Source organism: Haemaphysalis longicornis, unplaced genomic scaffold (genome assembly GCF_048455015.1).
Source record: "Haemaphysalis longicornis isolate Haplotype H1 unplaced genomic scaffold, Haemaphysalis longicornis Haplotype H1 scaffold_5, whole genome shotgun sequence".
NCBI lineage: Eukaryota > Metazoa > Arthropoda > Arachnida > Ixodida > Ixodidae > Haemaphysalis > Haemaphysalis longicornis.
The window spans coordinates 157,873,391-157,888,948 of NW_027526385.1; the positions used below are offsets into that span (position 1 = coordinate 157,873,391).

The following is a 15,558-nucleotide window of genomic DNA, read 5'->3' on the forward strand; positions in this document are numbered from 1 at the left end:
TGACAGCGCTTTCTGTTCACAAGGCACGCAGCTACGCACCTCCGAATCCCTGATTCGAATGTCTTTTCTAAATGGACGAAACAGCTGCAGGAACCAAAATCTGCCGGAAGAACAAACCGTAAGCGGGGAACTTAAGCTGTACTTATGGGCGAATAAAGGCATCTCCCTCTCTCTCTCTCTCTCTCTCTCTCTCTCTCTCTCTCTCTCTCTCTCTCTCTCTCTTATCGCACGAACTTCTGGACTAATCATCAAGAGCTTAATTTTGACAAGCATGAAGGTCTTCCTCTTTCTTTTATCGCATGAAGTCCAATCACCACCAGCATCGTCTGGTGCACTCTACCATTTCCGGCATGATAATTAAAGTTTGTCATTCCTCTAAACACTTGCAGCCTTTCTCAATACGTTGGTCACGTAGCAATGTGGTGGCTTCGCACGCGAAAGACGTGGGCTCAGCTGATATCTCATTTTTGCTGCTTCGAATCAGTTCTTTTTTTGTGGGGTTATCTCATTGAGTGTGCGATAGCACTGCGAAGAGTTGCGTGTGTTCTGGCGGCCTCTTTTGACTTATTTGTCAAGACTGGATGGCTATGCTTACGGTGCGTTCAAATAGACGCTCCTTCTACTGCTGATTACTGCCTTTCTAACTACATTGTACCACTTACGAGCTGATACAGAAGCAATAATTTCCACTGACTGCCGGGGTGACTTCTTGGTTAGTTGCTGGCTTTTTCTCAGAAAAGACGGTGGGGCCGACGCATTTGAAGCAGCGAGAAGACAGAGGAACAAATAGAAAAGCGTCTATTATGCTTTTATAGCTTGTCGACGGTGTCGTGTTGTTTTCTCTCGCAGAAAAGCGTCGAACTTTGTGGAACAGTTGAGGTTTCTCCAAAGTATTTCTACAAGTAATTTTAACAAGTTCACGCACATTGAAAGTCCTGCCGAATTACAATCGCACTGTGTAGTCAGGCCACAAACATTGCACTTTGCCAGTTTACGAACCGACTTTGGTGTGTGTGCTTGCGCGTGTGCGTGCGGGCGTTTATTGACGCGGCGCGTAAGCTTCAACAGCGCAGAACGCCACGTCGCGCAGTCATACTTTCTCGCAAAGTCTAGCTCATTGATGTCAGGCGAAGACCAAACACAGAACTTACCCGCGCAAGCCGGTACATGCGGATGCAGCATCGAGAATGCGGCGGCTGTTCGTGGCGTCTGAGTCATTGAATCTCCGAGTTGGTGAGACTGCTTTTAAAGACGATAGTCTTGCTTGGGCTACTTTCACGCACCAAGTTTGGTGTGTCGCTATGCCAGTATTGTGTGTCCGTCTGTCCGTCGATTCAGCCGGCCGGCCAAAGTAAGTGCAGAGGCTGAAGGATACGTTAATTTAGCCGCAGCCATTTCTAGACATGTAAATCCAGTGACAGTGTTCATGCTTGTCAACATTGTTGAGCGAAAGCAAAACATTACGCATATCTGGGGATAAACATCGATGCATACGAGACATTTGCAGTTCTTTATGACACAATACATGGATGCCAGATGTTTGCGTTAGCAAATAGAACACTTCAGTCACTGCATAAAAAATTCCCGTGAATTCGCTAACATGGAAAAAACCGCAACACCGACCACACCGCTGCAGTACCGCTAGCGTCACCTGGCAGAGGCCCAGCTTCATGTGGAAAACGCATATGATCATGTGGTTCCCACGGCAAGCGCGAGGTGGCTCCAGCAGTAAGTAGCCAGTTTTACGGCGAGTTTTGCGGTTTCTATTGCACTCTTATTGTACCTATTCGTGCATTAGTACCCACATTGTACGCCAGTGGCACGTGACACGCGCATGGAGAAGGGCCTTAGCGTAGAACAGTGCAGCGTGGTAAAATTGAATGTATTTACGTGACAGGGGCGGCAGACGGTCTATCGTCTTTATACGAGATTTTTACCGAAGAGAGCACACGCGCGGACAGTTTTTGCTTGCGTGTTCTGATTCGAATGTGTCCGCGCTCGTTTTGGCCATCGCAACGTAGAATATAGACTCACTTTTTGACCAGCCAGCGAGTGCGTCTTTGGGCTCAGTTTCTCTGTCCGTTTCTCTGTCCGTTTGACTTGTTAGTCACGCCAATGGGCTTGTACCATCGCTTTTCTCTTCTAGCTACGCATTAAACAAGCTAACATTGGCCTTTGACTCTTCCTCGTCGGAACGGAGGCAACTCCTGCAGGGCGCTGTTCCAACCGCGCTACCACGACGGAACGGGAATCATATTTGTAAGGCTTAGCCCCTGTAAGAGCCTTATTAGTACCACCATCATCATCATCATCATCACCAGCCTATCTACGCCCACTGCAGGGCAAAGGCCTCTCCCATTATTCTCCAATTACCTCGGTCCTGTGCCAACTGTGACCAATTTATCCCCGCAAACTTCTTGATCTCATCTGCCCATCTAACTTTCTGCCGCCCCCTGCAACGCTTGCCTTCTCTAAGGATCCACTCTGTTACTCTTAATGACCAGCGGTTATCTTGCCTTCGCATTACATGCCCTGCCCACGTCCATTTCTTCTTAATTTCTACTAATATGTCTTTAACACCAGTTTGCTCTCTGACCCACTCTGCTCTCTTCTTGTCCCTTAATGTTACACCTATCATTTTCCGCTCCATTGCCCGCTGAGTCGTTCTCAATTTAAGTTGAACCCTCTTAGTGAGCCTCCAAGTTTCTGCCCCGTAGGTGAGCACCGGTAAGATGCAGCTGTCATACACTTTCTTCTTCAGCGACAATGGTAGGCTGCTATTCATTATCTGAGAATGTCTGCCGTATGCACCCCACCCCATTCTGATCCTTCTAATTATCTCTGCCTCATGGTTGGGATCCGGGGTCACAACTTGGCCTAAGTAGATATATTCGCTTACCACTTCCACTGCCTCGCCACCTATCTCAAACTGCTGTGCTGTCCCGATGTTATTGATCATTACTTTAGTTTTCTGCATATTAATTTTAAGGCCCACGGTTCTACTCTGTTCGCCCAGTGCGGAAAGCATGCTTTGCAATTCGTCCCCCGAGTTACTTAGCAAGGCAACGTCATCAGCAAATCTGAGGTTACTGAGGTATTCTCCATTAACCCTTACTCCCACCTGTTCCCAATCCAACGTTCTGAATACTTCTTGTAAGCATGCTGTGAATAACATTGGAGAGATTGTGTCTCCTTGTCTGACACCCTTCCTTATAGGTATTTTACTGCTCTCCCTATGGAGGATGATGGTAGCTGTAGACCCACTGTAGATATCCTCTAGTATTCTTACATATTGCTCATCTACCCCCTGGTTCCGTAATGCCTGAATGACTGCTAGGGTTTCGACCGAGTCAAATGCTTTCTCATAATCTATGAAGGCTATATATAGGGGTTCAGTATACTCAGCGCACTTCTCTATCACCTGATTGATCGTGTGAATATGGTCCATTGTTGAATAACCTTTACGGAACCCTGCTTGTTCTTTAGGTTGACTGAAATCTAAGGTTGCGGAGATTCGGTTAGCGATTACCTTGGTAAATACCTTGTAGACGACTGACAGTAAGCTGATCGGCCTGTAATTTTTCAAGTCCTTCATGTCGCCTTTCTTATGGATTAGGATGATGTTCGCGTTCTTCCAAGATTCCGGTACCATTGCGGTCATTAGGCATTGCGTATACTGGTTTGCCAGTTTTTCAAGTACAATTTCTCCGCCATCCTTCAAGAGGTCTGCTGTTATCTGATCCTCACCAGGTGCTTTGCCCCCTTTCATTTCTTTCAAAGCCTTCCTTACTTCTTCGGTCGTTACTGGTGGGATGTCTATCTCCTCTGAACTGCTGTCTCGTTCGGCATTATCCTGTATGTCCCGGCTACTGTACAGATCCCTATAGAACTCCTCAGCCACTGTGACTATTTTATCCCTATTTGTGATGACATTGCCTTGCTTATCCTTAAGTGCATACATCTGATTTTTCCCCACGCCAAGACGTCTCTTCACTGCTCTCAGGCTACCTCCGTTCTTTACAGCGTATTCGATCCTCTCCATATTAAACTTCCGTATGTCAGCTGTCTTACGCTTATTGATTAACTTCGAAAGCTCGGCTAGTTCTATTCTGTCAGCTGCGGTAGAGATTCTCATGGTTTGCCGTTTCCTGATTAGATCTTTCGTCTCCTGTGAAAGTTTACCAGTATCCTGTCTAGCCATAGTGCCCCCGACTTCTATTGCACACTCCGTAATGATGCGTGAAAGGTTGTCGCTGGCTTCCTGGGTCGTAGGCTCGGCTTCCTCGTTAAGGGCGGAATATCGGTTCTGCAGCGCGATCCTGAATTCTTCTACTTTACGTCTTACTGTTAGTTCGTTTATCGGCTTCTTTCGTACTAGCTTGTTGCGGTCCCTCCTCAAATCTAGCCTAATTCGAGATCTTACCATACGGTGGTCACTACACCTTACCCTTCCGAGCACTTCCACATCCTGCACGACGCCAGGGTTATCGCATAATATGAAGTCTATTTCATTTTTGTGCTCCCCATTCGGGCTCCTCCAGGTCCACTTCCGACTCTCCCGTTTACAGAAGAAGGTATTCATTATGCGGAGGTTATTCCGTTCTGCAAACTCAACTAGCAGGTCCCCCCTGCTATTTCTACAGCCCAGACCAAAGTTCCCAACTGCCTTGTCTCCAGCCTGATTCTTGCCTACTTTAGCATTGAAGTCCCCCATAACTACGGTATACTGTGTTTTTACTTTAGCCATTGCCGATTCCAAATCTTCATAGAAGCGTTCCACTACTTGGTCGTCGTGGCTGGATGTGGGCGCGTAGCCCTGTACCACCTTGAGCTTGTACCTCTTATTGAGCCTAATTTCAAGACCTGCTGCCCGTTCTTTAATGCTATAGTATTCGTCTATGTTGCCAGCTATGCTTTTATTGACTAGAAATCCCACTCCCAGTTCTCTTCTGTCCTCTAGACCACGGTAACATAGGACGTGTCCATTTTTCAGCACCGTAAAGGCTTCGCCTGCCCTCCTAACCTCGCTAAGCCCTATTACATCCCATTTAATGCCCTCTAGTTCCTCGAACAACACCTCGAGACTTGCTTCGCTAGATAAGGTTCGTGCGTTAAACGTTGCCAGGTTCAGATTCCATTGGCGGCCTGTCCGGATCCAGGGATTCTTAGCACCCTCTGCTGCGTCACAGGTCTGACCGCCGCCGTGGTCAGTTGCTTCGCAGCCGCTGGGGACTGAGGGCCGAGGGTTAGTTGGCGTATTCATGGGAGGTTGTGGCCGTTACTACACCAGGGTGGCCAATCCTGCTCTGGTGAGGGAGTGCATTACCGGCAATGGTCGCCGGGGTCAGGCCGCACCCCAAGCCCCTTCGTGCAATTCCATCATATGCGGATTTTTTTTTTTAGTACCACCGTGGGCACCCAAATAAATATTGTGGTCGTCCACTGCTCCGTTAGCGGTGGTCCTGTCTTTTTTTACTTTTTCCTGTTTATTTAACCTGTTCTGAAGAGTCCAAATACCTCGATTTTGTTGTGAACGTTTAACGGAAAGAATGGAAGGTCAAGCTGGTGTATACCGGCAACGAAACGTTTCCATGCGACTAAATCAGACGGTTACATTAATTGCCATTTGCCGCGATTATTTTTTTTATAGTCGGTAAACTGTCCAGCAATAGTTTGCTCCTAACTCGCCTAAACAATTTTTCATCTACCTGCGGCTTCTGAAGGACATACAGGTTAATAGCACATTTACAACAGTCTTTGCAGGTAGCGTAAAACGTTAGGGCACCCCCACTGTAAAACACTGTAAGACTAAAACACACGCAATAAGTATCTTTGCTTTCTTGCAGGCTGTGTGGATGGATAAACGGCCTTTCTTCGTCATCGGCCACATGGTGAACTCGCTGTACGATGTCGACGTCTTTGTGAACAGCGGTTGCAACGCCCTGGAGGCAGACATACAGTTTGACGCCACTGGAACGCCCACTTGGGTTTACCACGGTATTCCTTGCGACTGCAACCGTGTGGGCACGAGGTACGCGAGGATCCCGGAATATTTGGATTACTTGCGAAACGTCACGCACGTGGGTAAGCATCCGAGTCAAGCCTTGAGTACTCAAGTTTGTGGCAAGGCGGAGCATATCCGCAGTATATTTAACTACAGTTTACTTGACACAGAGCTGGGGTGTATAACTGAACATGCAGCTTGGAGCTGCGGTGAAATGAAAGTTGTGCAGGGAATTAGATGTGGCACACCGGCCACATGATACCCACATGATAGCCACATGATAGTACGGGCCCTGGAAGAGGGGAGAAGGGTAAGGAGGCAGTTCAAAGACGAGACTATCAAAGTTTGATGTTGGGGCGTAGACTCGTTCTGCGCAAAGGAGAGCTGGTTTATTTTAAGTTTGGAAACACGCCGAGCACGTCGACAGGTTGATCACAAAAACTTTCACATATACAAGTACTTCTCTTTCTTATGGCAGTCACTGTAGATATACCAGTATATCTGTTTTATCATAGGCGATTTTCGCGATGTACGGTTTCTGCTAACTTATTAGCCTGGTGGCTAAATCTAGGGACAGACATACATTCAGACCGAAATATTATCCTGTAACAGTCCAAGGAAGACTGTTGTCGTTAAAACTTTGGTAAATGTGGGCTTGGATAGGAATAGCACCCTGCACAAGGAGCACGCAGCCCGGTATCTGGGACCGGCCGATGGGCATAGGATACAAAATGTAGGCCTAGTGAATGCTGTGGGAACCTGGGGTTATACACTATCCTTTCGGTAACCTACTGAGGCCTGCATGTTGCTATGACCGCGGGGATTAGAGAAGTAGAAATTAGGCGACACCCAAAGCCCGTTTCCAATAAATTTAGGTCATCTTTACTTCGCTGTTCAAATGCAAGCATCTTTTAGTCTGACGGAACGCATAACGTTACACTTTTAAGTCTAACGACGTCGTCGTTGGTGCCCGTATCTTTAAGTACAATAAGTGCAGCATTGATTTCCACGCCATCAGGTTCAGGATTCCACGTACCGAACCTTAAGCCTACATTGATGCCTTAGGCTGTTGGCAAAGGCTTGAAGTCAAGGTAACGGAGAGAAGAGAAAATTTGGAGCCCTAACACTACTTTGAAGATGAAGAAGCAGCAGATCTGTGTTGGTAGATAATATTGAGCTATGTACGTTGACTTACTAGAGAAGTCGATTGAGAACATATACGAATAAGTTCCTAGGTATTATTGCTGAATTGATAACCATATAATTTGTTTGGGATATCCTGGATAAAACAAGAGGTGCAGCAGTTTTTACAACTAGAATACCTCTATCGATGGCCATGTAGTGACAGCAGGCGGTAATTCTGCAGCGCTTGCATATTGACTGTGAACTAAAAATTTATGACAGTGAAACGAAACTCAGAGAATTGATACAGTCGTCTCAGCGGCTAGTTTCAGTTTGATTTCTTTCCAAGATACTTGCCTTAGATTTAGAGCTACAGAGCATTTAACAGTAGCTCTGGAACGAGTGCAAATGGTTCTTTGTCGACGCGACCTGATGGACGCGCGCAATTTTGACCAGAACTTAGCGAATACAGCTTCGCGGTGACCGACGTATACGGGAAACTTTGGCAGGCACGCGCCTCTACGAGTTTCAAGCTCAAGCTTCAGCCTCGCCTAGCTGAAAATCACTCACAACTTAGATCCAGCACGCTATGGCAGCTCCAACAACACCTACGTATCTGAAATTTCGGACTAAGGATGCTACTTCTTTGATATTCACGACCTCCCAAGCAGTGCGTATAACACTGTGAATTGTTTCAATTATATTGCAGTTTTAAATAAATTACTGCGCTGTCCATAAAACTAATGGACGCATCGCTCGGCGTGCCGATGAAATCCACGAAGCTTTATAGCTGGAAAAATGCACGTGAAAGTAGTTATTGCCAAGTATTATAGACATGAACGTATCACTTACATTAACGTTGAACACCCGATCTATGTACAGCATCATCAGATCTGACAAAACCAGAGAAAAAATGGTCCATATCTGCTCACTTTGCTGCTGCGAATGTCGTCGAAAGACGATAGCCTTCTGCCGACTCTTCCGCGTAAATGCCTCTCTTGTCATTCCCGCCCAAATCTCAAACTCTTGCCCTCCCTCTGGATCATCACACAATAAACACGGAGAAGGTTTGCTGAGCTCACGCCAATTATCCCGCATTCCACCGGTCGTGCCATCTACTGGAACCTTCTGTTGCGGTTGAACGTAAAACACTGCCACAAGGTAGAGGCTCGCGCGAGCTACTTTCGTACTTTTTGGGCCAAAATATGGTTTTCAACGTGTATATTTTGTTCGCTTTAAGGAATTTAAACATTTTTTAAGGTCAGGTTTGCACGCACAAGTTACATTTTTAGTGTGGGGCACCTAGTGGGTGAAAACCTGTGGGTACCATAAACCACCTTGGAGTCTCTGCGCTGGGGCGCTGTAGTTCCCAAAAATAATTTTAAAGGCGACGTTTTTAAAGCTCAGCAACCCGGTGCATCAAAGTTTGAATGGTTTTTATCTATAATTGCAGACACTGCACAGTCTAGAGAAGTCATGTTGCCTGGTGACCTTGGTTTTGAGTCTGATGCAAGATGACGTCTTGGGGCGGTCACGCTCTAGCTGCAAACATACGCGTCCGCGGTCTTTAATTTAATATCGTTCCTGATTGCGAGGTTACCGTTCGTCGAAATTGACAGGAAATGTCCTAGTATAACTGAAGCGGTACCGCCTTGCCCTTCCATCCGATCCAGTTTATCCTACTTGCATATCCGCCATTCAACGGTTGGTATCTTCAGTTGACCGCGCGTGTCGGACATCGTTAGAAAAATGAAACTAAAATATAATAAGGAAATTGTTAATGCCGCTTTGAATTTGAAAACCTTGTTGGCGATGATTTCCAAAAGCAGCAGTCAGGAGAAAGTTGCACAGAATTCAGCAACTTTTAATGACTGCCAGGAACGGCCACTAAACTCGGGGCGGGCGTGAAATACTAGCAGTATCAACACGGTACGAACATTAGTCAATGAAGGCAAACCTTTTTCACGCATTTAGTCACAAAAGACAACAGTTCAAGTGAAGAAAATACTTGGTCCGTACTTTGGATCTGCGGCCACCATAAGTAAATTACTGGAAAACCTCAACAAGGATTGCACATTGAATGTTGAAGTAATTGGCAGACGAATGCTGGATTTATTGCCACTACCTAGCCTTGCATTCCATTGCAATTTCGTTCAGGTGTGTCCACATCCTCATCAATCATGAATGTAATAATACAAATCAAAAATGCATTTATCAATCATAGTGGTGGTAGTTTCGTCTGTTGGTGAGTTTCTGCCGTTACACTGGACGTAGGGGCACTTGGTATGGATACATCGTTACAAGGAAGCACTCAATGGTATCGTCGACGAAACAACAAAGAGCCCTCGCCTTTCATATAACAGCCAACACTGTAGAACCGGGCGGACAGAACTCGTGCACTTGACGTCAACGTGGCATGTAGGGACGCTGAAGTACGGCATTTCTTTCCCCTTGGATTCCCTGAAGATCAAATCACGTGGGTAGTACCGTCGTTTAGTTTGATAAGGGCGTAGGGTGGTGTGGGAGCAGCATTTCGCATCGAAATGATTTTCTCAATGTGCGGCGCTGTTACGAGGGGCCATGAAGACATTATGGCAATTGAACTTTCTTCAGTTTAAAAGAACTAGGACTTGGTAACTTAATTGGCTCCATCCCAGCCACGAAAGGCGTTTTTTCAGCCAGAAGACGTCAGAAATATTCAAGAACTTCCAAATTTTCCACTACATTGATGTAATATGGGCAGGAGCGGCGTAATAGGGGCTAGCATTAAAAGCATGATTTTGAAGGTACGTTGCGCTTGCTGTGAACACAAAGACTTGCACGGGAAAAAAACGTTGGCTTTCACGAGAAGACGGCGCACTAACAAGTGTTAGTGTTATGTTAGTGTTAGTGGAGTTGTTAGTGCGCCGTCTTCTCGTGAAAGTCTACGTTTTTTTCCCGTGCAAGTCTTTGTGTTCACAGCAAGCGCAACGAACCTTCAATATCATGTTACACCAACTAGCCCGACATCAAGCTTTACTGAACGTCATTAAAAGCATGCTTAGTGTGTGAACTGCCCGTTAGCATTCAAGTCATTCAAGCCGGTTAGCATTCCAACAAAACAAGCCCCACTACAATCGCCCGATCATGCTTATTGGCCGTGACTTAGGTTGGAGGCCGCCAATCAGACAAATTACGTTATCTGGCGTCACGGAGATTAAATTGCCTGAAAGTGCTAGGGACTCGCCACTGCTACATCTGCAATAACTCCTGTATATGCTTGAAGCTGGCGATAGAAGCAGCATCATTGTTATCGAGACAAGGGAGCGTTTTAGGGCTCAGCCCCTTGACGGCCGCATCTGTGGTTTCGCGGCGGCGATGGTGTTGCAACCGAGCGAGCGATGGGAAGACCGAAGACTGAAAGGAAGCAGAGGAGGAGACTATCGCTAAATGGGGAAGGGAGGGCGGTTCGCCCAACTTGTGAGGGGAGGGGGGGTCAGTATGCTGAGCCAGCACGAGATGCTCCTCCGCGGCGACGAATGGCGAAAGGGTGAGGAGGTAGCGTGCGCTCGACGATGATGACTGTTCACTACCTGTTCTCAAGTCCGCGGTCCCTTCTTGAGAGCGCTAGCTCACCCAAACTACGAGAAATTTGCGCGGGAGGTTCACACAGGGAACAAGCCCGACTGGTTCTTAGTTCAAACACGATTGGCAACGACATGCTCGGCGGCGGCGACGCGCTGCGAGATAACGGCAGAGTAGCGCGCGCCACTGAGCGCTCACTGATCACGCGATCACGTCCTGATACGCAGCAGGTATGCGCCTGCAGTTTGCGGTGCGCACAAATTTTGCATTCGGGAGTATAGTAATATTCAGAGAAGTTTTTTCAATGAGCCGAACTTGCATGTTCCCTTCGTGGCCTTTTTAATATTGCTATCCTCATGAATACTCCATGTGCTGCACGTGGGCAGCCTAACAGCACGTACTGGCACCTAAGTCACTTAGCACGCCTTATTTCTTGCTCAGCAGAAAGTTACAGTATCCACTGAGACAAAATGCAAGAAAGGTTTACTAGAAACACCGGTTTGTGTTGATAATAACAATATCTATTTTAACGCAAACACGAAACATATAATAGAGATATTAAGGAAAACAGATGAAGCAGTGGTGACTCCCCCGCCACTTTCCGGCGATTTCTCTATGACGACGCCGAACCTTGTTTTCATGATTTGCGCCGCCTACATAAGCCACCACCAAGAAACTTGATTGGGCGATGATAGTGGGGCCTGAAGCTACGTTTGAGTGTATCACTTGAATGCTACCGTGCGCTTAACACACTGATAACTATGCGTTTATTTCTGTCCCTAATTACGTCACTGGTGCTCATGTTACGTTCATGTAGCGCGAAGTTTGAAAGTTCTTCAATATATATCTAGTCTTCTCGGGTAAAAAAATCGTCGTTCGTGATTGGGATGGACCTGAGTGAGTCACTAAATGTAGTTTATTCGAATTGAACAACGCTGCATTTTGTTTTCATGGCCCCTTTAAGGTAAAAGTCACAATCGTTAATAAAGGCACGCATGCTTACGTGTAGAAATAACAAAGTGTTTTTCGTGATTTCAGTGTTTTATAGCAGTGCAGCGACAATCATCGCTAGTTGTTTGCAGATATTAGTCCTCGGGTTTCTTTGTCAAAATCTCAGCTTACAACGTTTGCCTGCCCCTACAACATTATTCCGGAAGCCAATGTCAAGGTTCTCACAAATGTTGTGACGTCTGCAGGATCACCCGAAACAACTGTACCCATTCTGTGATTTAGCTCAACGTGTAGGCAAAGCGAAGTGAAGGCCACCGAAGCATAGTGTAACATGTTCGCTGACATACCGCATACAGTGCTCCCCAGTTTTAAATTTCCACGCCGAAGTAGACCGACCACCATACAAGTGTCCCGTTTACAATGCATGAGCTTGACAACACTCTTTCAGCCTCGCGCCGTTTATCAGCAATATCCTGACGCTGTTCTGCTTTGCATATTGCAAAACCTTGGCTGCGAAGGCCGGTTCTTCTTTTAATTCTACTTCGAAGCAACGTGTGTTCTCAACCGCTAGAAATGCAGTAATCTTGGTCTGATGAAGCCACAAAAATAACATTTGGAGCTTTTATTACAAATACTCATGGCTTTTTCAACGTGTTTTGGAGAGGTGATGGATATAATGGTGCTGGTCCTACTTAAATCCCTTCTGAGACAAATACCGCTCATCCGGATAAAATTCATTTAACTATCCCGACCATTCCTTTTGAGTGTAACAGTTTTCTCGGCTTTTGTTGAAGTAGTCGATGTGTTTTCCCCGCGTGCAATATCTAGATGTGTGTGTTTGGCTAGAATGTGGGTTTGGGGAATGGAGTGTTTTTGTTTGCTGCCGGACGTCATACATATGAAGATTAAAGTATTGGAATCATGCAGCTACCTTAATAACGTGTGTTAAATCTTCCGCTGGGTATGCGCCATTCATCATGATTATCATGAAAGCACCCCTGTCATTAAAGTCATCGTGCCCGCTAAGGGCAGCCATGGCCAAGGTCTTCCTTGCGTCGTTCTTCCGCTATATTTTTTGTCCTCCCGCGCCCGAGATAATCGATGGGTGCACAATAAATCCGTAATTCTAACATTTTGTTTTTTTCTGTCCGTAAGGTCAACCTTTGCGACGCGTTCGGGGAATGCGATCTCCTCTTTCGTCTCCAGGTGCTTGCGCCGTCGTTCAGATCTCACGACAGCCAAGGGCCGCCAATTTAATACTGACGACAACCAGACTGTGGGTCCCGCTGTCTCAGAAGGTTGCAGTCCTTTAGCCGTGCAGTTATTGTGGCGAAGTCGATGTCTTGCAAGTCCTAATATTTTGTGTAACGGTAGCTGTTGCGCAGGGAGTCTAGTGGTGTTCTCATGTTGGCTGTGTGCTTGCCTTCCGTTTGTTTTTCCTCTCCTAACGAGATCGTTTTCCTGCTTCTTGTCAGCTCAATGTACGGTCCGGATGGTTCTCCACCGGGCCTTGCTGCCTCCTCGCATGAGGCAGACTTGCCGCGCCAAGTTTTTCGGCTTTCCCAACTTCGCTGAGATAGAACACTTCAGATTCGTAGCTGGGTACAACCTGTAGCAATCCTTCGTTGGTTAGAGTTCATCGACTTTTCATTACTTCCAGCAAGCGTTTGCTCTTCACTTTGTCTGAAAGAAAGATACACTCGATCTCATACGGTGGTGCCACTGCCTTCTCTTTGTCGTTCTTGAAACCTCCAGGGTTTTCGTTGTCTGTTTGGACGGCAGCCTCTGAGTCGTCCTTGTCTGCGGCAGGCGTAGCCTCGGTGTCTGCACCCCCTTCTTCCGTTGGAATGTTCGATGCTCCCTCGTAGTAGGCTCCCACTTGCAGGTCCTTTCGTTCAGCCTCGTCTTCGGCCTTGCATGTTGAAGCGTGGGTTGCAGCGACAATTTGTTTCTTTGCGGAAAATTCGGAGGCATTTGCGGGCAAGTTGATTCCCATCGCCTTCCCTTTGTTTGGTGGGGGAAAGAAAGGCTTCCTAGCGTCGCGCGTCGCGTTAAACGAAGCGGGTCCCTGAATCACCATCCTGGAGCAGTTTTACTCTTACGGACCTGCTGGCCTTACGCTATCTCGAGTCAATGTTTCATACGTCGTCGTGTGCACAACGCGGTGTGCACTCTCCCTTTCGTTTTCTCGGCGTGATAGACGTGAATGACCGCGTATCTGTCTTCTACATCTCGGACAAGTCCCTGTGCTCGCGCGTAGTCCTCTCGAAAATGCTCCCAACCCTCTACTGTTCAGGCGGCTCAACCTCAAATGTGGGGACCTGGAACGTTGGCAAGGTAACCTTTGAGGTCGATGTAAGTGAGCGCCCTTCAGTGGGGTCGCTTCGATGCGTTGCCGGCCGAATGCCGTTGAACACAGAAGTCAATGGGAGAGGGCAAAATGGCGTGCCTGATGTGTCGTTGGTAGTGGCTGTCATGCCGGGCGATTGGGGACCTTCAAAGCATCGCGCAGCCACTTGAGGGTACAGCATATCTCCCCTCGGCATGCCAACGCGTCGAAGTAGTCCTGGTCGAGTTTGTCACGTTCAAGCAGTTCTACAATTCTCTTTTCGACCTCGTACAGTGCGGTGTCTTTGCTTGCAAGGTCAATGGCCTCTTGCAAATCATGCGAAGATGGCACATTCGCTGCCTTAAGCAGTCTCGCAGTGGCGACGCGAAGGATGCGTTGCTGCCGGCGCAGCTTATTCATTCGACACTTACTGTCAGTCGTCACTGGACGGTCTGGGCCATCCATGCCGACCCCCGGCTGAGGGCTTTGTTGAATAGCGGAAACAGTCAAAATCGTAGGGTTCTAGGAACCGCAAGCCGGAGGGGACGTCGGTGGTCTCCTTCGTCGCGTGCGGTCATCCTCCCCGGGTTTCGGCACCAAAAAATATAGCGGAAGAACGACGCAAGGAAGACCTGTGCCATGGCTGCCCTTAGCGGGGACGATAACTTTAATGACAGGGGTGCTTTCAGGATGATTATGACTAATTGCGCATACCCAGTGGGAGATTTAACAACGCGTACACAATTAACCTTGATTATATGTTTAAATGATTCTTAGAAATCAGCGTTGGCACTGAATCTTAGTAACTGTGAACGACAGAGATGAGCGCGCAAAAACTCGCCAAGCTTCCCAGGTTGAAAATTCTGTTTCTAAGTATTCTGCGTGTTGGCGAGTCAGTTTGCGAAAATAAAAATTTCATGGTGCGACATAAGTTTCATGGTGAGACATATACATTGACATTAATATGCTTCTCAAGTGACCTTCACCTTCTTCAATGGCGTTTTCCTTGTCCTTTTTTGTTTGTTTGTTTTTTGCTTGATACAGACAGTGGCAAGTTCAGGGGCAAACTGAGGCTCCTTTTCCTGGACCTGAAGACTTCGAGCATAACTTGGGGCTATCACTACAACGCCGGCCAACTCATCGCCAATCTTCTGTTTGAGCACCTCTGGAATAATGGTGAACCCGCACCTTTTTGCAGTCGGTCGGAAACGAGAAAATGTTCTCGAAGAAAACATCAAGAGCAACTCATTTAAACACCTGAAAGGTGCGTAATGGCGAAAGTTAGTGGGGTCACCTAACATATCACGCTGCTTCGCATGCGCGTTTTATTGAGATCAAAATTGAGTTTCACCAAAATTGAAATTAAGCTTCGGCGCACTAAACCATACAATCAATCAAAATGTTAATGCGCATGCCGAGAGATTTTAAGTGCGAACGCCGTGCCCTTTCCGCTGGCTTTCGTCTGGGCACCATGATGAGCATCGCTTTAGTTTGATCTTGCACCGTCCAAGCAACGAACCTTTGCGGCAGTGCAAGCACGCTACAAGTATACGTTCTTCCCTCACCACCACCTCAGTTTCGCCGCTAC

At 47.0% G+C, this 15,558-nt stretch overlaps 1 protein-coding gene across 1 annotated transcript in view; it reads left to right on the forward strand.

The window, feature by feature from the left end:
- Window positions 1-15,558, forward strand: part of LOC144139485 (dermonecrotic toxin SdSicTox-betaIIB1aiii-like) — a 73,428-nt gene that overhangs the window by 16,913 nt on the left and 40,957 nt on the right. Inside the window, exons 3-4 of the mRNA XM_077671815.1 lie at window positions 5,847-6,084; window positions 15,015-15,146. Of these exons, the coding sequence (XP_077527941.1) occupies window positions 5,847-6,084; window positions 15,015-15,146 (370 nt within the window). The remainder of the gene's footprint in view (window positions 1-5,846; window positions 6,085-15,014; window positions 15,147-15,558) is intronic.